This window comes from Cynocephalus volans, chromosome 10 (genome assembly GCF_027409185.1).
Source record: "Cynocephalus volans isolate mCynVol1 chromosome 10, mCynVol1.pri, whole genome shotgun sequence".
NCBI lineage: Eukaryota > Metazoa > Chordata > Mammalia > Dermoptera > Cynocephalidae > Cynocephalus > Cynocephalus volans.
The window spans coordinates 93,556,575-93,581,824 of NC_084469.1; the positions used below are offsets into that span (position 1 = coordinate 93,556,575).

Sequence of the window (25,250 nt, forward strand, 5' to 3'; positions counted from 1 at the left end):
AACTTGCAGGGCTTCCCGGGGTGGGTGGATTTAAGGAATAACAGCAGGAGCACATAACACTGTTGGGTGTGTCCAAACCCAGGTGTACAGCCTGAAGGGCTCCTCCAGACACCCCTTCAAGTCTCTTGATCCCTGTTCAGCAGATATGGAAACTGAGGCACAGAAAGCTTAAAATCATGCCTAAAGGCACAGTGGTTGTTGGTAGGGTTCGGATTTGAGCCTCAGTTCTCTCTGTCCCAAGTACACCAACATCCTATCTTCTATGGGGAAACTGAGGACCCAAAAGGACAGAGATGAGATCACTCGGTGTCCTGGGGGCACCGTGGAGGTAAAGACCCAATTGTACTGCTCCCAGGCCATGGCTGGCCTCCCACTCGGAGTTCCTAAAGCGTCTTTTACAGATGGGGAAACCGAGGCCCAGAGGGGGCAGTGAGATGACAGAGAGATAGAACCAGGGGTGGGGACCCTTGCCTGGAGCTTGAAGGCAGCCCCATAAATGATTCCTCCATTGGGCCCCCCATTTCTCAGACACTGATTTCTGGGGGGGTGTCTGGGGGGACCCTTCCATCCCTGGGAACTTTGCAGCCAAAGAACAGGGTAGGGGCAGGTGCAGACCCAGGTGTTCCACAGGAAACAGAAAGCAGCTGTCCCCTTACCTCCAGGCCTTACCTGCCCAGGTGCTGCCGACAGGTGCAGATGGGGGCTCACCAACACACCTCCCACTCCAGGCACCTGGGGTGAGCCTGAGGGGCGAGGGGGCTGTGGCAGGCGGGAGAAGCCAGCTCACCTGGGCTCCCCTCGGCCTCCACTTTTATGGCTCAACCGCCCGGCAGGGCCCCACCCTCAGGCCTGGCCGTGCCCTCCCCGCCCAGGTGAAACCCAAGAACTCCAGGAACTGGGGCCGTTCACGCTGTTTATTTGCTTCTCTGGGAAAGTCAAGAACATTGGGGGCCTCATCACACATCAAAAGCAGAAGGGGCAGCAAGTGCACTTCAGCAGAGGCTCACGGCTGAGGGACTCGGGCAGGCTCGAGGGGAGGGTTTCCATGGCTGGCCACTGCCAGGTCACCCCCAGAGAGGGCCTCTCCTCCCAGCTGAGGGGCAGAGCTGAGACCGGGACCCAGGCCCCCATCCGAAGTGGCTCCCACACCCACCCCACCGAGGCTGTAGGTGGTGACTGTACCCAGAAGTGGCCTGGCCAAGGGGCACCAGGCTGGAGGCCCCTGGGGAAGGGGCCAGAATGGGGCCTGGTCGTCCAAAGCCAACACGTGAGGGTGTCGTGAGAATGTGCACGAATGCGCCTCTGCGGGCGAGTGTGGCTGCCCCCAGGAGGGGAGGCCCTCGCCACTTCCAGTGAGAGGGGGCCAGAGGGCAGGCTCCCATTGGGCCAGGTGGCAAAAGGGGTCACCTGTTCCAACCTGGGGGAAACTCCCTGCCCTGGGCAGTGTTCCTCCCTCCACCACCCGGAAATGCTCCCAGCCCAGAAGAGCTGGCGGGTGGGGCCTGATTGCTGGGGTATGGTTGGGGGGCATCCAGGACCCTGGTCCAAGCAGGTTGGAGAACAGGCCGGGGCAGCCCCCAGGGTACCCAAATTAGCACCAGGACGAAGGAGGGCCCAGTGGGCGGGAGCTCAGGACTAGAAGTGGTTCACGTGGTTCCTGCTTTGTGCAGGGGGCAGCTTGGAGACCACCGGCCCGCCCTGTCTAGAAGACAGCAAAGAGGCTGCAGCCCCCTCCCGAGTGGGGGGCAGGACCCCAGGGCTCCCTCCTCCCCCAGATTCCACTGCCACAGAGGGTGTGTGTGTGGGGTATACATCAGGCTGAGGCGTACCAGAGGAGCCCAAGACCTCGAGCCTGGTCTCCAACAGAAAGAGGCACGGCCTCACCCCAAGTGCCCAAGATTGGGAGGCCAGTGCCTTTGCTGGGGAACCCCATGGAGCCCCACTTCCAGGGCCTGAGCAGACCCCAGGACCCCAGGACCCCTCGGCTCCCTGGGCCCCTCTCTGGTGGAGAGTCCCCTCAGAGACTCATTGGAGGTGGCAGAAGGCACAGGCAGAAGGCCCACAAGGTGGTGGGCTGGCCTGGGGCCCCGTGGATCACCCCAGCCAGGACCACGGTGGGTGAGAGCCGCATCTGTGAAGCTGCCGTGACATGGGGGTGGGGGGGGGTCCTCATTTCAGGAAAAGCGGGCTTGTCCATGTCTCTCTCCTGCCAGGTGCACGGCTCAGTGGTTTGGGTATCAGGGTGTGGTGACAGGTGGGGGACCCCTGTCCCTCTTTCCAGTGAGAGAAAACTCAGAAAGAACATGGTGGAACACGCATGTCCTGGGCCCTGTGAGGCTGTGGGTGGAAGGTGGGCAGATGCCGGGAGAGGCCGGGCCAGTGGGTGTCTGTGGTGCAGAGGATGGGGGCCGGGGTCTTGGGGGGGCCGGGCCAGCTCACATGATCAAGCAGCATTTACAACGCTGCTTCTTCATGTCGAGGTCCTGGGAGTCGCTGGTGGTGGCCTCGGGCCCTGCCTGGTTCTCCTCCTTGTTGCCTGAGGTGGCAGGTGGCTCGGCGGCACTGCCGTTGGGTGGCGCGGGCTCCTTGGGCTCAGCCGCATCTTCAATGACCACCAGCTCTGCTGTGATGGTGTCTTGGAGCCCCAGCACCTTCTTGGTTTCAGCCTCATCTTCCACATTCTGGTAGCCCATGAAGATCATAGTTACTGGGGGCTCCTGGCCAGGCTGGATGCCTGGTGGGCCCGATGTGGCCTCGCCTGGCTGTGCCTGCACTCCGGTGATCTCCCGCCGGGAAGGTGTGGTCCGGATGGCCTCCTCCACCACTCCCCGGGTCTCTGCAGCTATGGCTGTGGACGCTGCCTCGCTCAGTGTGACCTCGTCTGCTTTGTGGATGAGTTCGTCCACCTCAGAGGAGCTCAGTGGGTGGATCCCATTCTCGGCAGTGCCATCCACGGCATGGACCACTGCACAGGGAGAGATGGCAAGAGAGAGTGAGATGGCTCCCAGACAGGAGGGAAGGTGAGGCTGAAGAGGAAATCATAAACTAGACTGACAATGACAGCTCCCTGTGAGGATCTGCAGGTGCAGCCAATGAGGTACCCAGAGGAAAATTCACAGATGCAAAAGCATTCATCAGGAACCAGGAAAGACTGAAATAAATGATTTGGGATTTTATTGTCTTGCATTTGGAGGCATTTCTATATGCTTCAGTCAACTGGCCCTCATGCAGTCATCTTGAAAAATAGGTCTGTTTTCATTTTTTCCATTGTAAAGATGGTTTAAAAAAAAAGTTCAAAGAAGGGAAGAAGTTAACCTGAGGTTGCACAGTTGGCCAGGGCTAGACCCTGCTTTCTCCTGGTCTAGTCCTAAGAGAGAACCACCCACCCACCCTAGTAACTGGAGGTGGAGAGTTACAGGGATTCTGATTTCTTCTCACTTTGGGTTTATGTGGTTGATCTTGAATCAAAATTTCATTCATTTTACCCAGTCTTTCTTTTTCCCTTGTAAATGCCCTGGAGGCTATACATGTTCCTCTGAGTTCTGCTTTGGCTGCACCCCACAGGTTTGGTTGTGTTGTACTCTTTCAACTGTAAATGGTTTATAATTCCCATTTTGGTTGACGGTCACTTTAAGCCAAGATTTATTTTGAAAGGTGTTTTTAAATTCTGGGGAGCAAGGGACTGTTGTCAAGGAAAACAGAGCATAACATAAACTTTGGCACAGTCTTTACCACCTCTTTTGCAGCCTAGGACGTAAGTCATTTTCTAATAATGCCCTACCTGTGTTTGAAAAGAATGAGTATTCTCCACTGGGTAGAGTTTTATACGTACAATCTCGTTAAGTGTTTTCCAAATCTCTCCAGTGTTACTCATCTATGTCTCTTTGATCTGCCTTTTCTGAGCTCTGTTGCAGTCTTTAAAGACCAGATTTCAGCACCCTGGAAGGAAGGACTCCTGGACATGGTCTGACATCAGCCTGAGATCACAGTCCTGCAAACTCCTTGACACATAGCTGCCCAGACTGCTCAGGGAGGAGGGAGGGACGCACCTCCTCCTGGCCAAGGGTCAGGGCTCCTGCCCTGGATGCCAGCCAGAAGGCTCTCCACTGTCCATTTCCAACCCCCCGGGAAAGGGTGTGCAGCTTCCAGGCCTCCTAGTGACCTTGGGTTGGAGGCCCTGACAGTGAGGTGTAACCAAGTCACACAAAATCAATCCAAGTGTTTGCCACTGGCCACTACCCCAAGATAGGAATCTGAGCTCATGGCTGCCATGGAAACAGATCACCTTCCCATTGCTAAGCAACCAGAGTCCAGTCTGGCAGGTCCTAAATCCCCAGGGACTGGATGAAGCCAGGAAGAGTGCGTGGAGTGGCCTACAGTGAAGATCTTTAGCAGATGCCCCAGGACACGCCCAGGGTCACAGCTGGAGAGAGCCAGAGCTGGGATTCAACGAGGTCTACCCCCCAAAACCACCGCAGAGCTGGGATCCCATGACAGGACCCCTTTCATAGCAGCCTGAATGTGCCAGAGGCCCAAGCTGCCTCCGAGAACATGAGACTTTCAAAATCAAAACCACGGGGAGATGACTGTGCACACCCGCTGGGAAGGCCAGAGCAGTAATGTACGGTAAGTGCCGGCGAGGACACGGAGACACGGGGCCCTCGGCCACAGCGGGGAGAACGCCACATGGGGCAGCCACTGCGGATAAAGGTCCGCAGTTCCTCCAAAAGTTAAACAGAGTCACCACACGACCCAGAAATTTCATTCCTAAGTGTATAGCCAAGAGAAATGAAGACACACGCCCACACAAACACTTGTCCGGCGTTACCCAGCCAAAAGGTGGAGGCGACCCACGTGTCCACCCACGGGTGAACGGACAGACACAGAGCGGCCCGTCCACACGCCGGAACATCACTCAGCCAGGAACAGGAACGAGGCTCTGACACTCGCTACCACGTGGATGGACCCTGAACACGTCACACTCAGTGACAGACGCCAGACACAAAAGGCCACCCAGTGTGTGATTCCATTTACATGAAATGTTCAGAACAGGCCCATCCACAGACAGAAAGTGGATTTGTGGTTGCCAGGGGCTGGGGGTGGGATGGGAGTGACTGATGATGGGGACGGGGGTTCCTTTTGGGGTGTTGGAATGTTCTGGAATTAGTGGTGGTGGTTGCACAACATTGTGAATTTCCCAACATCTACTGAATCATATACTTTAAAAGGATGAATTTTATGGCATGTAAATTATACCTCAACCAAAAAAAAAAAAAAGAGAGAGAGAGACAGATTTGGGGGCTTTTGCCCAGGGGGACTCTGCTGCTTCTGGGTTCCCTGGGCTTCCTTGTTGGCATCTCCCACAGCCTGTTCCCCTCCTGGCCACCAGAAGGAGCCCCTAAAACCAAGTCAGATCTCACCGTCCCAGCTCAGCTGACCCAGGGCTTCCCAAGGTCCTCAGGCCACTGTCCCACTCTACCTCCTGCCTTAACCCAAAGTCCCTCCACCCACTCTGCAGCAGCCCTGGCTTGTCTGGCTTCCTCCAGCCCAGCAAACTCCACCCCCGTCAGGGCCTTTGCATGTGCCACGGCCTCTGCCCAGGGCCTTGCTCCTCAGTGCCCTGCTTGGCTTCCAACGAGCTCCAGCTCACCGCCTCTGGGGAGCCTCCCCTGATCCCTCCCTGCCCTGTGAGATCCTCCTGGGGCCCCTCCTACATCTCTGGGTTTTTCTGGAACCTTTATCACAACAGTAAGTATTTAAGTGAATTATTTATGAGCTCTGGATGGAAGGAAAGAGCTGGGATTGGACTCCCAGTGCCTGGTGCATGGTCCAGCTTCAGGCAGGTTCCTGGAGTGAGTGAGTGGTTGGGCCATAGGTCTGGGCTCTGACTGACCTCCAAGCCCAGACTGGGCTGTTGGGGGAGGAGACCCCAGCCCTGAACAGCCTCCTCTGTATCAAACTGAATCGGGGTCTTGGATCTGCACCATGACCAGGGCTCTGGCTCAGGCCACAGCAGGGCAGGGGCCGGGGCGGGGGCTGGGGGGGCTCGTACCTTTGGTTTCGTCCTCGTAGACTTTGATGCCCTGAGGGAGCAGCTCCCGAGGGAGCAGCGTGGTGCTGGACAGCACCCTGGTCTCCCCCGTGACCTTGTCCTTCTCCACAGTGATCTCAACCGAGTACATGGCTGGCACAAGAGGCACGGGGTTACGTTGTGGCCCCCCCACGAGCCCCCCACGGGCTGGGGCAAAGCCAGGGAGCAGGGAGCCGGCAGCACAAAGCCAAGCAGCAATGGGGGCCAGGCCGAGCCGGGAACACCAGGGGCACCAGGTCCACATGGCCCTCCCCAGCTCAACAACCTCCCATAGCTCCCAAGTGCTGAGGGCACCCGGTCTGAACTCGGCTCGGCATTCGAGACCCATCCTGCCGTCCCACCCTCGTCCCCTCGTCCCTCCACCTTCTGCACACCATCCTCCGCTCGGCCACCAAGCTCTCGTCTCTAAAGTCCAGTTCCGTCCCAGCCCACCCAGAAAGTGCTCATTGCTCCCGGGTCCTCAGGAGAGGAGAGTGAGTCAGAGAGGCCCTGCCCCACCCAGGGTCACAGCCACGATCTCAACCCGAGTCTGCTGACCCCGTTCCCCAGCCCAATCCCTGTCCCTCCCCGGACCTCCCAGGCTGTCTGGGATTATTGTTGTCTATTTCAACACAAGGAATAAACGATTCCCGAGCCAGGACCCCGCTCCTGATCTCCCCGTACACCTGCCCCCCTGGGTCTACCCAACCGAGTCGGGGACAGCTCTGTCCTCCCGTGTCTCTTTCTCCCACACTCTGAATCTGCAAATCCTTCGGGTTCCCTTTTTAGAACGCCTGGAACCGGACACTGCTCCACCCGCTCCATGGCCCCCACCTGGACAGGTCCCTGCATCTGTCCTGGTCTCCCGGCACCTCCCACCATCTGCACTCCCTGCAGCCTCCAGAGGGCGCCTGTGAGCAAAAGGCAGGCATGCCCTGCTCTGCCCACAGCCCTCCACGGCTCCCACCTCCTGCAGGGTAAAAGCCTCAGTCCTCCCCGTGGCCACTCTCCCCCTCACTCACTCTGCTCCAGCCACATGGGCCTCCTCGCTGTTCCTCCAACATGCCAGGCTCAGTCCTGCCCCAGGACCTTTGCACGGGCTGTGCCGTCTGCCTGGAATGTCCTTTCTCCAGACAGCTCCTTCACTCCCTTTGGGTCCTTGCTTAAGTATCACCTCTTACGTTAGGCCTCACCCAAGCCCTCTGATTTAAACAGCTTCCCCATCTGGCCCCCCAGTCTCCCGCTGCCTTACTTTTCTCCGTAAGTGAATTGTGCAGGTCGGTGTCCTCCCCTCCCCCACAAAATATCACCACCCCCAGGCTGTGTCCCCCACGGCTGGCACACAGCAGGTGCTCAATAAACACTTGTTGAATGAACAAATGACTTATCTAATCCATGTCCCCACACAGCTTAACACCTCTCACCCCCAGACATCTACATCCAGGGCCACCCACACAGTTGGGCAGGTTGTATACTGCACAAAATCACTGAGGGACCAGTGGGGGCGTTTGGCCTCGGTGCTAGCCAGGGTTGGCCTAACTTGCACAGAGGCCCTGAAAGCACCCACTCCCCAGGGAAATGCTACCCTCCGGCTCCTGCCTCCTGGCCTCCTGTTTGATGCCAGGGTCTAGACATGGTATCAGTATGATCCCACCCCTCTGGCAGGTGGAGAAACTCAGGGCACCAGGTATCACGTGGCAGATCAGGGCTTTGAACGCCGCGGAATGCTCGGCGCTGACCCCGACTCTCTCTTGCTTCCTCTAAACACAGTGATGCCTGAGACCTGGCTTGGTTACCTCCAGGGACAGGACGCTCACTCTCTCCCCAGGCAGCCAGTCCTACCTCCCGAGGACCGGGGAGCAGGTAGGATTTTCGGCGGGCGTGTTCAGGCATCTGGGAGCATGGTCAAGCGTGTGCAGGTGTGTGCGCCACCCCTGCCGGCCCCAGGAGCAGAGCCTCGAGGTTAGGAGCAACGGCAGCTGTGAGGGGGCGTTGGGTTAGCGCTGCCATGCGTGGGGGCCCGTCTTCTCAGGGAAGCGTGGGCCAGTGTGTGACCAAGGCGCCAAAGCAGAGGGGACACCCGGAGCCCACCCCAGGCTTGGAGCCCTGTCCTTGGTCCAGCCGCCACCCCCGTCACCACACCCCCACCAGACACTGCAGAGGGCAGATGTGTGGCACCCCCACCTCGCAGGGTCCCCCAGGACCCAGACATGGCCCAGATGGCGGCTGGAGGCAGGAGCTGGAGCCTGGGGGCTGACCCACCTGCCTTCATCATGGTGGAGCCTTCGGCCGTCCTCACAGGCGTGTTAGAGACTTGCTTCTCTGCTCAGAGGGTGGAGGGTGGAGAGAGAGATGGGGTCAGAGGAGGGAGAACGTCACGTGGATCCCCCATCAGACACCCAAACGCACCTGCATCCAGCCCCTCCACATGCACGTGGACACCCCAGACAACCAGAACCCCCAGACACAAACATCCCAAACCCCCCAGACCCCCCAAACACACATGGAACCCCTCCCTAAAAAGAAAACACACTCCCAGCCCCCATGGTCCATTTCTCATCTCAGCTCAAATGATTTTCACAAATCCCTGAGAGGCCTGTGTGGTTTTTTTTTTTAATTGTTAATTTTTAATTCTGCAGTAAGACAAGGAGACACTCTCCTTATGAATAATTAACACACAACAAATCAGGCCAAAGACACTTGGCCGCCACCGCCAGTCCCGGCAGATGGCTTTCCTTCCAGGCTTTGCATATGGAAACAGACCAGGTTAATACGTATTTTAGAAATAGAATTCGTATCTGATAAACTTACTATCCTTAATGACTCCACAATATGTAGAATAAGCTATTATGTTCACATGTAAGAATATTTAATTAAATGTCATCCATACATGTGAGGTATTTTCAAACATGTATTACTGACCTGGAATAACTTGAGGGCGGGTGCATAAGACAGGTCAGAGTTCAAGCTTTTTTTCTTTTGGTCTGTGTCCTGGACTGCATCTGCACACATGGGACCCCCTTCCTTTTATTTTGATGTGTGTTCTGTCTGTTTGTTGGCCAGTGCAGGATCGCACCCTGGACCCTGGTGTTATCAGCACCGCGCTCTAACCACTGAGAGAGCCGGCCAGGCCCCGCTTCCTCTGAAGCAGGCCTCGATCCCAGGGGCTTTGCTGCCTGCGGGAGCTCTCGGATTCCTTGTCTCTGTGCCCCATTTTACAGATGCAGAGACTGAGGCCAACCCACCTGCTGAGAACCTCAGAGGGAGTGCACAGAGGCTGGGGTGGCCACGGCCAGGCACCCCGGGCGACGTGGGCTGAGAGGCTGCGCCTCAGCCAGACACGCCCCTCCCTGCCTCAGTTTCCTCATCTGTAATGGCGGGCAGGGGGGATGCTGAAGCCCCTCCACCCCAGGAATGTTGTGAAAATTAAGTGAATAAGATGAGGAGTATCGGACATAGTTTGGGCCCAAAGTCGGGGCTCAAGGAGAACAGTAATAGTAATGGAATTGTAGCTGTTACTGTTGTTTGTTAGCAACAAACACTGGATTTTTTGGACGCCCCCGCCATCCCCTCTCTGGCCACCAGAGGGCGCCGAGGCCCCACGCGTCCCCTCCAGGAGCCCTACCTTTGGGCGTGCCCGCCGGGGTCTGCAAGACAGAAGGACGGGGTCAGGGGTGCCAGCGCCCGCCCTCCCCCTGCTGCCCAGGGTCCCCACCCAGAGTCAGGCCTAAAACTCAGGGGCCATATCCAATTCCTTTGCCCCCTCCCTGGACCCCCTCATCAGCAGGGCTCAGTGAAAGGCACCCAGAGAACTCCTGCTGAACCTTCAGAACCCACATGCTCCAGGAAGCCTGCGCAGCCCGACCACCCTCCCGACACACGTCCATCTGCCCGGCTGACGAGAGCTCGGTGAGGACAGGGCCCAGGTCTACATCTTCCTGGCGTCTCCAAAACCAGGCCTTGACAGGGGTCTGCGGGGCTCCAGACCAATGGTTCCCGAGGGGCAGGTGGGAGGACGTGAACACACAGCAGGGCTGGTGGCCTTCCAGATACTGCCCCTGTCCCCACGGGGGCCTGCTGGAGCTCCTCTGGGGTGGGGGTACCCACAAGAATGGGGGTGGGGAGGAGGCACGTCCCACAGGCCCTGGAGCCTTGAAGACAACTAAGGTGGTGAGGATACTGCCGAATTCGCATGAATATACTGTGGTGACCGTAAGCCCGGGGTCCAGAGTTACCGGATCCGGTTTTAACACGGCCCGGTGTAGGCCTCAGATCCTAGAATCAATGACTCGGTCCAGTAAAGCCCGCTGCTTAGCTGTGTTGTCTTGAACCAGTCTCTCAACCTCTCTGGGCCTGGGTTCTCATCTTACATCACATGGGTCTACTGTTCCCACCCGAAAGGGCCATCATGAGGATTAGACTACAGGACACATGCGTCCATCCCCACTTAAAGTAACAAGAACACCGATCCTAAGAAGGTGGGCTCCCTGCGTCAGGTCTTGTGTGAAGTGTTTATCGTCCGTTCATTCACTAAACCCTTATGACACGGGTGCTTTTATAACTCTCCCATCTTACAGATGGGGAAACCGAGGCCCAGAGAGGCAAAGCAACATGCCCCAGGTCACACAGCCGGGAAGCGGCCAAGCTGGGGTTCAAATGCAAGCGCCTGTTCATACCATTTGGCTAAGCCGACGTGGAAGGGGTGAGGTCTTGCTCTGGGGCCAGCCGGGGTGGGTGCCCTGAGACCCCCGTCATCTCCTCACCTGCTGTGAATTCAACATCACCTCTGCTTTCTGCTCCTCCTTGACTGGGCTGGGGGCCGGGGCTGGGGCCCGGGCTGGGCTGGGGGCTGCCGTGTTCTCCTTGGCAGCGGCTGGGACTGAACCCCCATTCTCCAGCACCTCAATTTCCTTCTCCAGCCTGGGGAGGGGGCGTGTGTGAGTGTTGAGACCCTCACTGGGCATCTCTGTAGACCGGCGCTGTTCTGGGAGCTCCGTATAGGACAACTCACTGAATTGACTTTCTCCTAACAACCCTGTGCCCTTTCATATTTGGGGAAATGAAGACAGAGTGAAAAAGTCACACAGCCAGCAAGTGACAGAGTGAGATTCAAACCGGGGCCGGCTCGGCCGCGTCTCTACCACCTGCGTTGTTTACTTCATGATTGGCTTAAATGAACTCCCCGTTTTTCCACTCATATTTAACAGGAAACTTTATCTCTCCAGGGAAACTGGAAAAACCATGTCACTTTCCAAGTATCAGAAGATCACGGTACCAATCAATTGCATGAAAACAAACCCGGGATATTAAATCCCAGCCTGAGGCTTTGGCAAGGGCTAGAGGCATTGAAGGCAGCTCGGCCCCTGCGGAGACCCACGAGGTGAGCCCAGTTGGGGAGGCTGGACAGAGCTGGACACCAGCCCCTCCAGGCAACTTCCCAGACCGTAGTCAGCCTGGAGGACTTCCTGCAGGAGGTGTCCAGGCAGAAGCACTAAATGGGGAACGTGCAGGAAATGGAGGCCCGAATTGACTCACTTTTGCCACCTGAGAAGTGGGTTGCCCCGGGAGGAAAGAAGCCAAGGCCCCTAAAAGCACTGCAGGGCCCAAGTAAGGTCCCCCAATCCCCCAGGGCTGCACCCAGCAGGGGTGAGGTGCACAAAGGCCCAACTCACCCATCTTCCATGGCCGGTAGGCCCCACAGACTTTGCACCTGTCCATCCCTTTGCACACAGGTGGTGCTTAATGTTTGTTGGAATGAAGATGCACAAAAGGTTTCCTGTCTCCCCAGTTCATAGGTGGGGAAACTGAGGCCCAGGGAAGTGGTAACACTCAGCTCACCCCAAAACTCCAAACCCACCAGAATCCCCTCAATCGCTGCCGTTAAACACCCGCTACCCAGGGAGGGAAGTCACAGCCACACAGACCCCAGACACTTTCTTCCAAACCAAGCAATGTCAGGACTGGGTGTGGGCAGGGACACCCTGGAGGCTCAGACAGAGTCCAGCCCAGCGTCCAGCGTGTAGGGCCCAGCATGCCGTGTGACCCAGCAGCCTCACGCCTCCCGGTCCCTTCCTTGGCCAGAGCAGACACTGAGCAGAGTTTGGGTTGTCACTCCCCCGACCCTGACCCTCCTGCCCTGAGCCTGGGCCTCCCGCCTGCCCAGAAACGCCAGGCCTTTTGTTCCGGCCCCTACAGGGACAGCCACTTTCCCCGTCCTGCCCCTCCCCGGGCTTCCTGCCGGCCTGGCTGCCTCTGCTCTGGGGCCTCCACGAGCGCCAGCCGGGAAGAGCTCACAGCTGGGCTGGCGCCAGGAAGCCCTGGGGACAGAGGCCAGCCACTCCCGTCCGCCTGGGCCCTGTCCCTCACACCTGCTCTGGCAGGGGTTTTGGGAGCAGAAAGGGGGACGCTTGGTCCCAAGGTCCGCCAGGGCAGTGCTCTGCCCCCAGCAGCCCAGCCTGGGCGGAGGTCAGATGCTGAGGCCGTGGGCCCTGCGCCGCCCACCTGGAGATGGATTCCTCCAGCAGCCGGGCCTTCCGCTCGTCCTCTTGCGTCTGTCTCCGCATGTCCTCGTCCCCCTCCGAGGCTGAGGACGGTGTCCCCTCCAGCAGCCAGCGTTCCCGCAGCGCCTTGGACTGCGGCAGCAGGGGTCCAGGTCAGAGTCAGGTCAAGGCCAGGGTCAGGGGTCAGAGTCAGAGGCCAGGATTGTGATGAGGTCAGGATTGGGGTAGGGGTTGGGTCTGGGTCAGGTGGTCAGGATTGGGATCAGGGTCAGGGTCAGAGTCAGAATTGGGAGTGGGTCAAGGTGAGAATTGGGGTCAGAGTCTGGGTCAGAGTTAGAGGCCAGGACTGGGATGGGGTCAGGATTGGGGTACGGTTGGGTCAGAGGTCAGGATAGGATCAGGGTTAGGGAGTCAGGATCAGGGTTGGGGTCGTGTCAGGGTTAGAGGCCAGGACTGGGATGGGGTCAGGATTGGGGTATGGTTGGGTCAGGGGTCAGGATAGGGTCAGGTTTAGGGAGTCAGGATCAGGGTTGGGGTCGTGTCAGGGTTAGAGGCCAGGACTGGGATGGGGGCAGGATTGGGGTATGGTTGGGTCAGAGGTCAGGATAGGGTCAGGGTTAGGGAGTCAGGATCAGGGTTGGGGTCGTGTCAGGGTTAGAGGCCAGGACTGGGATGGGGTCAGGATTGGGGTACTGTTGGGTCAGAGGTCAGGACAGGATCAGGGTTAGGGAGTCAGGATCAGGGTTGGGGTTGGGTCAGGGTGAGGATTGAGGTTAGAGTTGGGGTCAGAGCTGGGGGTCAGGGCCAGGATGGGGTCAGGGTCATAGGTCAGGATTGGGTTTGGGGTCAGCATCGGGTCAGGGCCAGAAATGGGGTCAGGATTGGGGTTGGGGTTTAGTCAGGGTCAGGGTGAAGAATGCAGTTATGGTTAAGGTTGGAGTCAGGGTCAAGGTCAGTCTCAGAGTCAGAGTTGGGGTTAGGATCTGATTAGGATTGGGGCTGGGGTCAGGCTCAGGGTTGGGGTCAAGGTCAGGGTCAGACTGAGGGTCAGGGTCAGGATCAGGGTTGGGGTCAGGGTCCAGAATGGGGTCAGATTCACTCTCAGGGTTGAGGTTGGGGTCATGGTAAGGGTCAAGGTGAGGGTCAGAGTCAGGATCAAGGTCAGGCATAGGCTCCGGGTTTGAATCAGATCAGGACTGGGGTCGGAGTCAGGCCCTCTTGGGTTTGAGGTCAGCGTCAGAGTCAGGGTCCGCCTTGGGGTCTGGGTCGCCCCTCTGTCCCTCCTGTACCTTCAGGTGCTGCAGCTGCCTGCGGTCATCCTCCAGCTGCCGGCGTTTGCTCTCAATCTCTGCCTGCCTCCTCCGTTTCTCCTGGGGGCAGGGCGGTGTGGGTCAGGGGCCACGACCACACCCGCCCGAAGCTCTGCCTGGGTAGATGCTGCTCTTTCTGCCCCTTCGCTTCCTGCTGAAAGGCGTGCCCCTGGGGCAGGAGGGCAAGTTCATGGAGCAGGGTCTGTAGCCCTCAAGCAGGGCTTCCTGGGTCAGAGGTCACGGAGATAGCATCGGAGCACACCTATGCTTCCACCCCATGAGGACAGAGGACAAGGCTCTAAGTCAACGCCAGCCTCAGTTTCCCACAGCGGGAGAGAGGGCCAATGTGGTCTGAGAGACAAGGACTGAGGAGGTCTCTGTATTTATGTCCATCTAGTGTGGAAGGGTCAGTGGGACTCAAGTTTCCCAAGCAAACAACTCGCCACTCACCACGTCCTCATTCCGAGTCTCAGGCTGGGTGTGGGGAGCCCCTGAGACCCCAGGACCCCCAACAGTCACACTGTCCACGAGCCGCGGGGCACTCACCGCGATGGCGTGCAGCCGCTCCTGCTGGGACGTGGTCTCTGCCGCCAGGACCCTGGGGACGAGAGGCAGGTCAGGCCTCAGTCCAGCACCCCTGCTTTCAGTTGGACCCCGTCCGAATCCCAGCGATTTCACCTCTGAGCCCTGGTTACCCCTCTGTCCTCTCCATCAACCTTGTTACTTCATTAATTCACCCAACAAGCCCTCCTGCCACCCCCTCAGGGCAGGGCAAGGGAGACCGGGACAGGACAGGGAGAGGCTCCACCTAGAGACCAGCAAGAGTTTGGGGGGGTGGGGCATTGAGGCTGGGCCGCGAGGGATGCATAGGAGTTCACCAGGCATCAAAGGTCAGAGAAGGGTGTTCCAGAAAGAGGCATATCACCCCCTGGCCCAGACTGGAAGACTGATGTGGACAGCCCACTCCACGCCCTGCCACCCACCAAGCATCTATTCTCTAGCCCCAGCAGGGGCACACGGAAGACAAAGGACCCACCAGCCCTACCTCCCAACCCTTGCAAAATCAGTGACACTATGAGAACTGCTGCTCCTCACACGGGCCTCCGCTGGAGTCTCTCAGGAGTCCAAAGGCCCAAAGGCCCCAGCACGCACAGCAGAACCGGGAGTCAACCCCAACCTCCTGCTGTCGTCCTCTCACTGTTTAGAGAGACCCTGCCCAGCACGGTTTTAGCCTTAGCCTCCAGAACTGGTGTACAGCAGGTGCTCAATAAACAGCAGTGTTGCCTGATGCACCTGAAGCCACAGGGTTTCGTGCTGTTGAGGTTGCGGGGCCTTCCGCAGGGTGCGCAGCAGGCCCAGGAACCTGGAGAATGTGCCACCTCAACCCAAACCCTCGCCTTGTGTGCCCCCAATGCTCGCCAGTCCTGCCAGCCATCCGCCACTCACTCACCTGCTCAGGACAGAGCCTGGGAGTCCCGTGATTCCCCCACCCGCCCTCCAGCACCCCTGCCCTTGCCAGCCCAAGAGCTGTGCAGAATCCCCCCACCTCTCCTCATCCCTCTGACACCCCCAAGTCCAGATCGCCTGGCAGGCAGGGAGAGGAGCTTAGGAAGCCTGATCCCTCCCCTCCCTTGGTCCCCTTCGGCGAGGGGGTCCCCCAAAGCTGCACACAGTAGGTGCTTAGTAAAATGAAGGGACGCATGAAGCCCTGAACCAAGGTTGAGTTTGGGCCTTGGCTTTCCCTACCATGGCCTAAGAACAACCTCACACTTCCAGGGCTGTTGTCACAACCTAAGGCGGGGGTGGGGTGGAGGTCTCTTGAACTCAAGTGGGGGGTTTCTAGGTTGTCCGCCCAAATCAGGATAATCCCAGGGCCACTGCCCGCTCTGGACGGCTTGAACCGGTGGGAAGCCCAGTCTCTGGGGGCAGGGCCTGGCGGGAACCGGGTGGGGGGGCGCCGGCAGCGGCGGGAGCCAGACCCTCGCCATCTCCTCCTCCCCACGCCCTTATCTTCACAGGGACTGAAATTACAGACCATGCTTCGGTTCTACAACCTCCCCCAACACCCCTTGGCCTGGTGTCAGGGCCCAGAGCCACCCCGCACCCTCCAAAGAGCCCCTGCACCTCTTGGAGCCTGACTTTCCCCATCTGCACAAACAAGGAAGCCCAGATGCCCCCAGCTCTAAACCCTCCTGTTACGTCCCCATACAGTTCAGCAGGGTAACATATTTATTTTACGTCCCCAGAGCCACACAGCGTGCTGGCCCCACCCCTGAGCGCCTGCCTGGGAAGCTGCTCTGGGGTCAGGACTCAGCCCCACCTGCCCGCCCCACTCAGGTGTGGTTTCCTGGCCTCCCGGAGGCCTGTGACGTTCGTTATCCCACTCCCACGCTCTGACAAGTGACCCGAGCCGGCTCCTCCCTTCCTGGCTGGGGGCACCTACCCTCCCCCCTGTGCCTCCCAGGGCCTCAGCAGCACTGGCCGCACCTCTGTGGCTCCCCTTTTCCCTCCTCAGGGAGGCTGCGTTCATCTGGGTGGAGATCAGGAAAGGCTTGATCCAGCTTTCTGGCTGAGTTCGGGGTCTGCCCCATCGCAGGCAGGGTTCCATCAGCTGTGCTCCCCACAGGGCCAGCCCACAGGGCCGGCCCACGTTTCTTGCCCACACCCAGGCCTCCGCTGTCTCCTGCTGCCTCCCTGGCCCCCCACAGCCTCCTCTCCACCCCACAACCAGAGGCAGCTTGTCAAAACGAGAGTCAGACCTGTCACTCCCCTGCTCTAAAGCCTCGCTGGCTCCCGTCACACCTCGAAACCAGCCCAGGCCCAGCCCCACCCACCTCTGCATCCCGCTGGTGTCCCCCGCTCACTCTGCTGCAGCCACCAGGACCTCCTCCGTGTGCACTAAGCTCATTCCTACCTCAGGGACTTTGCACCTGCTGTTTCCCCTGCCCGGCATGCTCTTCCCATGGCTGGAAACCAGCTCCAGAGAGAGCAAGACTAGGAGGTGGCCAAGCTGGATGCGAACCACCGCCACCCAGCTCTGGTGACCCATCCAGGACAGATGCAGAGCCGGGGCAGGGGGTCGACCTAGCAGCTGAGACCCCAGGGCACACAGGGTCATGCTGGGCTGACAGCCCCATGCCCAGTCCCCACCCCAGTGGGCAGATGGCCATTCAGGCCGGAAATAGGGACACAGGGACGGCTGTGCAGCCGGCCACCCAGCCAAGCTGGAGACAAGGCGGGCAGTGTCCTCACTGGACGGCCTGTCCCTGCTGGCCAGGGCAGGGGAAGGTCAGGCAGGCACAGCCAGGAGAGGCGCCGGGGCCATGTCCCCCGAGGCCCAGGGAGAGAATTTCCACCCCTCGCGTCCGTGTCGCTTTCACAGACTGAGGGGCGCAGTCTGCTCTCCCGCCTCTCGCGCCCCTCCCCAGGCCTGGGGACGCCGGAGCCGCCCTGCCCGGGGCGCCGCCGCTGCGGGTGATGGATGGCGGGGCCCGCGGGAGGCGGTCGCCCTGGCAACCGCGCTGTCCCCATGGCAACGCGAGCCCCGGCACGCGGGGGCGGGGCAGCGCCGAGCCTCTCCCGCCCCCGGCCCGGGGGCTGCGGCGCTGAGAGGCTTCCCAGCCCGGGCCTCGGGGGCTGCCCGGAGAGGGTGGGCCGGGAGGGGAGCGCGGGCTCTAGGCGGCCTCTGCTAAGCGTCCCCGCTCCTGACGGTCCTGCGGGGCACGGGCTGAGGCCGGAACCCGGACCCAGGCTGTCGCCGTCGGAGGTGGCGGGGGCGGGGGTCGTGGTCCGCGGGAAGCAGGGCGAGCTGCTCTGGGGGACACGGCCTCCGCCTCGCGCGGCCACGTGGGCGGCCCGGGACCGGCGAGGGCGTCGCCTGCGAGCGCGTGAGACGGTCCCGGCTCCAGCGGATGAGCTAATGGGGCCCAGACCCGGAGGAGCCCGGCGGAGGCCTCGGCGTTGCGGGGCGTGGATCTTTCTGCTAAAGGCCCAGAGAGGTTACGCAAGCGCCCGAGGTCACCCAGCGGGCAGGGCGGGCCGTGGGCGGCGGGCGGGCGTGTGCTGGGGGAGGGTCGTCGCGTTGGTCCTTGCAGAGCCCGCGCCCGGGCAGCGCTGGCTGCAATAAAGGGGTCCCAGCCCGGCAGGCGCGGAGCCCAGTGCCCGGAACATTCCTGCTGCTAATTGAAAGGAAACAGCTGACAGTGACCTTGGCCTCGGGGGGCGGCGGCGGCGGCGGGGAGTCACGGGGACTGGGGTGGGGTTGGGAGCGGGAGCCCCGGCGGCCCCTTCCCCCACTGGGCGGGGATGGGGGGTGGAGACTCGTTTCCGCCCTGCCGGTTCCCGTCCCCGGGGGACCCCGGAGAGCGTCAGAGCCTCGTCTCCCTGCCCCGGCCCAAGGCTTCCCAAGCTCTGCCGCCCGCCGCCCACCGGTCGAGCCCCTCGCCCCTCGCCAGTTCCCTGCCTTCACCTTTCTCTCCTCCACCTCCAAGCTCAGCTCAAGCACAGCCACCTCTTCCAGGAAGCCTTCCTGGGTCTCCTGCCCAGCTGAAAGGCATTCTCCCAGCTCCTCCGCACTCAGCACAGGCGGGCTCCCCAGGGCTGGTGAAGGCCACTGAGAACTCTAGAAGGTTCAAGGCAGAAAGGCTTCACCCCGACGGGGTAAGAGGATGGAGTTCAGAGCAGGCCGCAGACTCAAGGAGCAAACCTGTTGCCTATTAACCTGGGGTGGCGGGGAGGGGCCGCACCCCGCCCTGGGCCCTCACAGCAGGGAGCAGCAGGGAGGAATGAATGGGGGGCTTATCTGGCTTCACGCTGGGTCTCAAGGCAATTCCAGCTGCAGAGACAAGCCCCGAAGACCCCACGGTCCCCTCCAAGCCCTCGCTCCAGTCCGATCGCTCCTCAAATATCCCAGGTGTGCTCCTACCCCAGGACTTTTGCACTGGCTGTGCCCCCTGCCTCGTGCGCCACCCCCAAAAGTTTCTCCAAAACTCAGCCCTCCCCTTGTCACACGTCTGCCACCCCACGGGCCACCTGTCTTATGATCTTTTCTTCTTTTTTAAGAAACTCACCGTCACGACTTACATTTATCTAAAGCAAGACCTGGACTCCTCACACTGAACAGAGCACAAACCCTAACCACCTCGGGGGTGACTTTAAAAATTAATACATAAAATAACTCAAATGCCCATCAAGAGATGAATGGACACACAGCGCGGTCCCTCCACACACGGGAACATCACTCAGCCGTGAAAAGGAAAGAGGCTCTGACACACGCTGCCACGTGGATGGACCTTGAACACGTTATGCTCAGTGACAGACGCCAGACACACAAGGCCACACAGTGTGTGACTCCATTTACATGAAACGTCAAGAACAGGCCAATCCACAGAGACAGAAAGTGGACTCCTGGTTGCTGGGGGTTGGGTTGGGGTGTGACTGCTGATGCGGACGGGGTTGCTTTTTGGGGTGATGAGAATGTTCTGGAACTAGACAGTGATGATGGCTGTACAACTCACTGAATATACTAAAAACCACTGAATTGTGCACTTTAAACAAATGGATTATGTGGTATGTGAACTCGATCTCAATAAAGCTGTTAAGGAAATATACGTAGTGGAAACACCAACCCTCTCACCAAGGGCCAGGGCTGGGGTGGGGTCCTACGCATGCCCTAGGGGGCATCGTAAGGCTCTGCTGGCTTTGCCCTGAGACTTTCCATGGTTGGAAGAATTTGAGAACAAACTGACAAGGGCATAGGCTTCTCGATCTCTGACAGGTGTTACAAGAACTCCCCCCACCCAAGTATCGGCCCCTCACCCAGCCTTCGAGGCCCACATCACTGCCCCCCACCCGTACACATGCCTGTTCGATCACCTGGGCTGGGCTCCCAGGCCTGGCCCCCAGCTCTCCACTACCCTTTTGTCCACACAGGGCCTCCCGCCTGGCTACGCTCATTTGGTCCTTATCTAAGTGTTTCCCATCACAAGGCCGGGCTCAGGCTCTTTCTCCCAATTCCCAGCCTGATCCTGAATCTGTCCCAGTGACTGGCTATGACTGTCCCTGAATTCCTACTTGAAATTCCTACTTGGGCAGGAGAAAGCCACCCTGGCCCAATTTCACCATCCAAAGACCTCAAGACCGCTGCTCAGCCATCCTTCCTGGACAGAAGGACCCCTGTACAGCATTGCAAAGGCCCTTCCTCCCCTGCTCAAACACTGTCCGTGCCTCCCCATGGCTCCCCAGCCTGGCACCCGAGGCCCAGCAGGATCTGGCCCCACGAGCACAAACCAAAGAGCGTTCTCTTCGTCCAATGCTTTCCCGCCTCCGGGCCTTTGCACACACCGGTCTGTCTACCAGGTGCGCCCTCCTGCCTGCCTGGGTAAACCCTTCCCCGCTCTTCACAGAAGACCCTCCACGAGCTCCCCAGACCTCTCTGATCCTGCATGGGGCTAGGATAGTCAGCAGGGAGCGTTTGTTAAACAAACGGATGACGGGTTTCCTGGATTGAGAAAGGATGGAAGGAAACAGGGTCCCAGACTCCAAAAAAGGTGATGTCATGTTTATTACAACCGCTTCAAAATCTGAGACTCCTGAGGATGGACCTCGGACCTCACCATGGGGCTGAGGCAGGAAACACTGCCCACCCCCGCCCGTGGTACTTACAAGATCCAAGTCCACAAATCCTCCCTGGCCTTGGCTCCCCCACAAGAGGGGGCTGGGTGGGGTCTTGTGGCCATTCGCCAGATGAGAAAAGTAAAGCCTTGAGGAGGAGATGGGGGGCGGGGGGGGGGCACGTGCAGATGTCCCCGGGGCCAAGATCACTGCTAAGGCCACCTTACACGTAGCTCAGTAAACAAATCAGTTTGGAAAGCAGATGCCAGAATATCTGATGCCCAGGACCCCCCGCCCCCACCCCACAGCCCCTAAGACACAGGAAGTTACCAAAAAACCTTCCCTCGCTTCACCACCCCAAACCTGGCAGCTTAGACGGCGAGAGCTCGGACTACTCAGGGGCAAATCTCGCCCCATGCCTTTGCAGCTGCCATTTCCTCTCTCTGTGCCTCAGTTTCCCCACCTCACAGGACTGCTCTAAGGATCAGGCGTGTTACCATTCATCAGGCACTCAGCATGGGGCGCCAGGGAACTGAAGCGGCAAGCGTCGACTAAATGTTAAGTAAACACATCATTCCTGCATTTCTCAAACCCCTTCCCACGTTCCTGCCACCACCCCAGCACCGTCTATTTATTCCTTTTCTTCAAAGCCACTCACAATTTAAGACAAATCCCCTTGTTTTAGAAGGAAACGTTACATTGTTACCAGGACTGAGAAAACCAGAAGCCGCTGCAACAAGCATCAGAGCAAAACAGGAAGAAAGAAAAAAACAGATACAATGAAAATAAAAGCTTGTTATTAAATTCAATTATCAAGCCGTACCGTTGCCTTTTAACTGGCTCTGCCTCTCAGTAAGGGAGATAAGCAAGCATGAAAGGGCGTGAAGGGCCCAGTCAGCACCCAGCTGAGGCTTCCCCTTGGAAATGTCCAGGCCTCAGAGCAGGGAAGGGATCCGGGAAGGTCCTGACCGTCTGGAGGGTCGCTCCATTCCCCATCCCGGGGTTCCAGCCTCACTTTTACCCAGAACAGGGGTCTGGGAGGTAGCGGCTGCTCCCAGCTAAAGCACCCTTATTTTACCAGCCAGACCCTGAGGCTCGTAGGGTGGGGGGTGCCTCATCCATCCAGGGCCACACAAATCCTCCCGCCCAGCCCCTGAGCCCCCTACCCGGGAGCGCCCCCTGACTGCCCCCTCAGCATCAGTGGCTCGTTACTGACTAGTTTTTGTTAAATCCCTAATTTCTAACATTAACGAAAATGAATCCTTAAATGAATGAAACTTCCATTTCCTTAAATTCATTTGTTGAACAAACTTTCCAGCACATCCAGCATCACTAAAATGCAACCATCTCTGTGTCTCTGACCCCAACATCAATGGATACAGAAAGAGGTAAACGGTCACGTTCCACCAGCTGCCACCTCCACACCTGAAGCCTGCTCTGGCCCCGTGGAAAACTACGGTGAGCAGGGGCCAGGTGTCCAAGATGGGGCAGCACCAGAGGGAGCCTCTCCCCACCCACTGTCAGCCCAAGAACAGGGAGAGGCTTTCTCTTGTGGCTGCTGGAGGCCGGTTAGTGCCAAGTCCCTCTTCCACATCTGCACCCAGAAAAAACAGTGATCGACCCACTGGGGTCTCCTGGGTCCCCTATCTGGCCCATGACCAAAAAGCCATGGGGGCAGAGCAGGCAGCACCAATAGGCCCTCTGTGCGCTGTGTGACCCTGGGGCAGCAGCCATCCCTCTCTGGGCCTCAGTATCCCCAGTGGGAAAGAAACGGGTGGAGGGAAAGAAAACAATGGGACAGGATCACAATATTCCCTGATTCCTCCCGCCTCATCCCCCGGGCAGTCCTCTCCCCATGGCCACACCCTGCCCAGGCCCTGCTGTTGGGAGATGCAGAGGCTACCCTTGGGCCTGGAGAACAGAAAAACAAGCTCGGGAAACCTGGAACAGGCAAGTCCGGGCCCTGGCTCCCCTGAGCCCCTGGCTGGGCTCCCGGGGCAGGGTGGGGGAGCAGGCCGGGCCTTTGTCTGGGTTTTGAAAAGCAGAGGATACTGGGTGTCCTGCCTTCCTGGAGAGGGAGGGAAAGAGGGAGGCGGCAGCTCCCACCCCAGCAAGGGTGTGGCGGGTCACGCCACGGGTGAATCCCTGGAGGAAAGTTACTGGCTTAGAAAGCACACCCAGTGGAAGGACAGGGCCAGCGACCAGCTGGCCAGGATGGCTGGATCTCTGCGTACAGACCTGGGGCTGGGGTGGGGACCCAAGCCCAGAGCAGGGCTGCTGCTGGCCTCATCTTGAGTGCAAATACACCCCACTCCTCCCAGTGCCCACCTGCAGGAGTGAGGGGTCTGGGGTCCACCCCCACGTTGGGACCATGTGCCGGAAATGACCATGCGCACTCATTCGACACCCGCTGTGTACGAGTGCCCTCGGGCCACAGCTTCTCACCTGACCCCACACAGACCCGGGCTGCCCACTTGGCATGAAGGGGGTCCAAGGATCCCAACGTGGGCCCGCTGCCCCATTAGGAGTCCCATCTTGGGGACATTTTTCCAGGAGGGAATCAGACTCAAGCTCCCCTGCTGGAAAAAGCCTGGTCCCCGGTTCTCACATCCACCCCAGACCGGGAATCCTGGAGAGAAGCCCCTTCTCTCCAGCGGTAACTCGGGACATCTGGCGGCTTGACCTGGCCTTAGAAGGGGCCTCAGGACAGCCCCGGCGTTGGGGAGCGCAGGGCGGAGGGAGCACTGGCCGGTGCGCGAGTCCAGGCCCCGGGAGCGGCGAGCTCCGGCTGCGGCGGCGGCGGGGGTGAGATCACGGCCGGCCCGGTGCAGTGGGGGGTGTCTCGACCTCCCCGGGGCCACCCACAGGTGGCCGAGGACCAGGCGCGGGCGGAGACCCGGGCGTCCCCCTCCCCGGCGTCCCGCGCTGCCGCCGAGCCGCTGCCACCCGGGCGCCCAGGAGCCCGTGGGCCGCCGGGGTCGGGGCCGCGGGAGGCCTCAGGGCGGGCGCGGCCCAGCCGGGGTCCCTCTCCAGGGGAGCCCGGGGGCCCGGAAGCCCCTCGCCGTCCCCTGTCCTCGCGGGGGCCGCGACACCCCAGCGAGGGGGCTCCCCGGCTCCCCCGGTCCCCCGGTCCCCAGCCCCGGCCCGAGCGTGCGTACTCACTCCATCGCCCGCCTGCGGGGTCCGGGCGGGTCCGCGAGGCTGCGCGGGGGCGGGCGGAGGGCCCGGCGGGGGCCTGGCGCGCTAGGGCCGGGCGGCCGGGGCTGCGCGGCGCGGGGGCGGCGGCACCGGCTCGGGCATCGCCCCGCGCGCGGCTGTTTATTGTCCGGGCGGCGGCGGGCGCGGGGGGTGGGCTGGGCGCGCGCGTCGTCGTCGCCGCCGCCGCCGCGTCTGTCCCCTCCCCGCCCACCGCCCTGCGCGCAGCCGGCGCCGCGCCTCCCGCCGCCGCCGCGCGTCCCCCGAGCGTCCCCCGCCGGGCCGAGACCTCCCCCGGGCCGCGGTCACCCCCCGGCCCCAGGAGGGCTGCGTCTCAGGGGGAGGGCCGCGCGCTGGCCCGGGACCCGGCGGTGACCCAGACCGAGTCCCGCCCCGCCGCAGCTCCTGATGCAGAGGGGACAGCCGGACAGCCGGCAGACGAACGCCTTTCCCGGGGTGCCAGGCGCCGAGGGGGACCCCGGGGAGCTGCAACCCCCTCCCCAAGGTCCGGGAGGAGCCACTGTGGAAATATCCGGGCGGAAGGTCCTGCAGATGCAAAGGCCGGGGGCGCGTCCGAGCCCCTGCTGGGTGCTGAGCCTGGCCCCGAGGCTGGACCGGGTTAGGAGTTTAGTCTGCCCCACAGCTCCCGTGGTGCCCACACTAAAGGCCCGGTGGCCAGAACTCAGGCTTTGTCCAGAGGGCACAGGGCAGCCACCGCAGGAGAGAGAGACAGGGCCTGTGTTTCCCAACACGTAGACCATGGCCTGGACTTCCCAGATTCTCACAAGAACGCTGCAGCCTCCCGGCCCCAAACACGCATATCCGCTGGGACCCAGTGGAGCAGGACAGAGAGGGTCTTCCAAACTCCTTAGTTTTCTTATGCAAGGGTTCTGCTCAGCAGGTGCTCAATAAATGGGCGTCTGTTGAAAGGAATATAGCCTTGGATGAGCTTTGGAGAAAGATAGGGCAGGATGCACCCCAGCCTGGGGAGGGACGTGGATACCTTTTCCTTTATAGACGTTTGCATTTACCATTTAGAACAATGAGATAGGGCCGGCCGGTGGCTCACTGGGAGACCGTGGGGCTGGCAAGACCAAGTCAAGGGTTAAGATCCCCTTACTAGTCATCTTTAAAAAAAAATTAAAAAATAACATCAACAAAAAAATAAAACAATGAGATAAACCAGCACAAGTAAAAGAAACAAGAAGATCCTGAGAAACGGGAAGGCCCTGGGTGCGAATCCCAGTTCCTCCCCATGTGAGAGCTGTGTGACTCTGAGTCGGTGTCTCCACCTCTCTGAGCCTCACTTTCCCCACCTCCTAGGGCTGCTGGGAGGGTTGACTGAGGGAAGATACTCAAAGGGCTTGGAACAGGGCCCAGCACACACTAGCTCAGGGTTTGGCAAACGTTTTCCGTAAAGGGCTGGAGAGTAAATGTTTTCAGCACTGCAGGCCAGACAGTCTCTTGTCGCAAGGAGTCTGCTCAGCCATTGCAGGGCAAAAGTAATGAGAGGCATTACACAATGTGTGGGCGTGGCTGTGTAGCAATAAAACTTTATTTACA

At 59.8% G+C, this 25,250-nt stretch overlaps 1 protein-coding gene across 1 annotated transcript; it reads right to left on the reverse strand.

Annotated features, from left to right (window-relative positions):
* Positions 1 to 907: 907 nt before the first annotated feature.
* Positions 908 to 23,739, reverse strand: PALM (paralemmin). Its single transcript, XM_063111438.1, has 9 exons — positions 23,655 to 23,739; positions 14,427 to 14,478; positions 13,860 to 13,940; positions 12,572 to 12,702; positions 10,834 to 10,990; positions 9,696 to 9,717; positions 8,333 to 8,392; positions 6,053 to 6,184; positions 908 to 2,965 (listed from the first exon to the last, which is right to left on the reverse strand). The coding sequence occupies exons 1-9, from the start codon at positions 23,657 to 23,659 to the stop codon at positions 2,436 to 2,438; spliced, it is 1,170 nt and encodes a 389-aa protein (XP_062967508.1). The 5' UTR covers positions 23,660 to 23,739; the 3' UTR covers positions 908 to 2,435.
* Between the last annotated feature and the right edge of the window lie 1,511 nt (positions 23,740 to 25,250).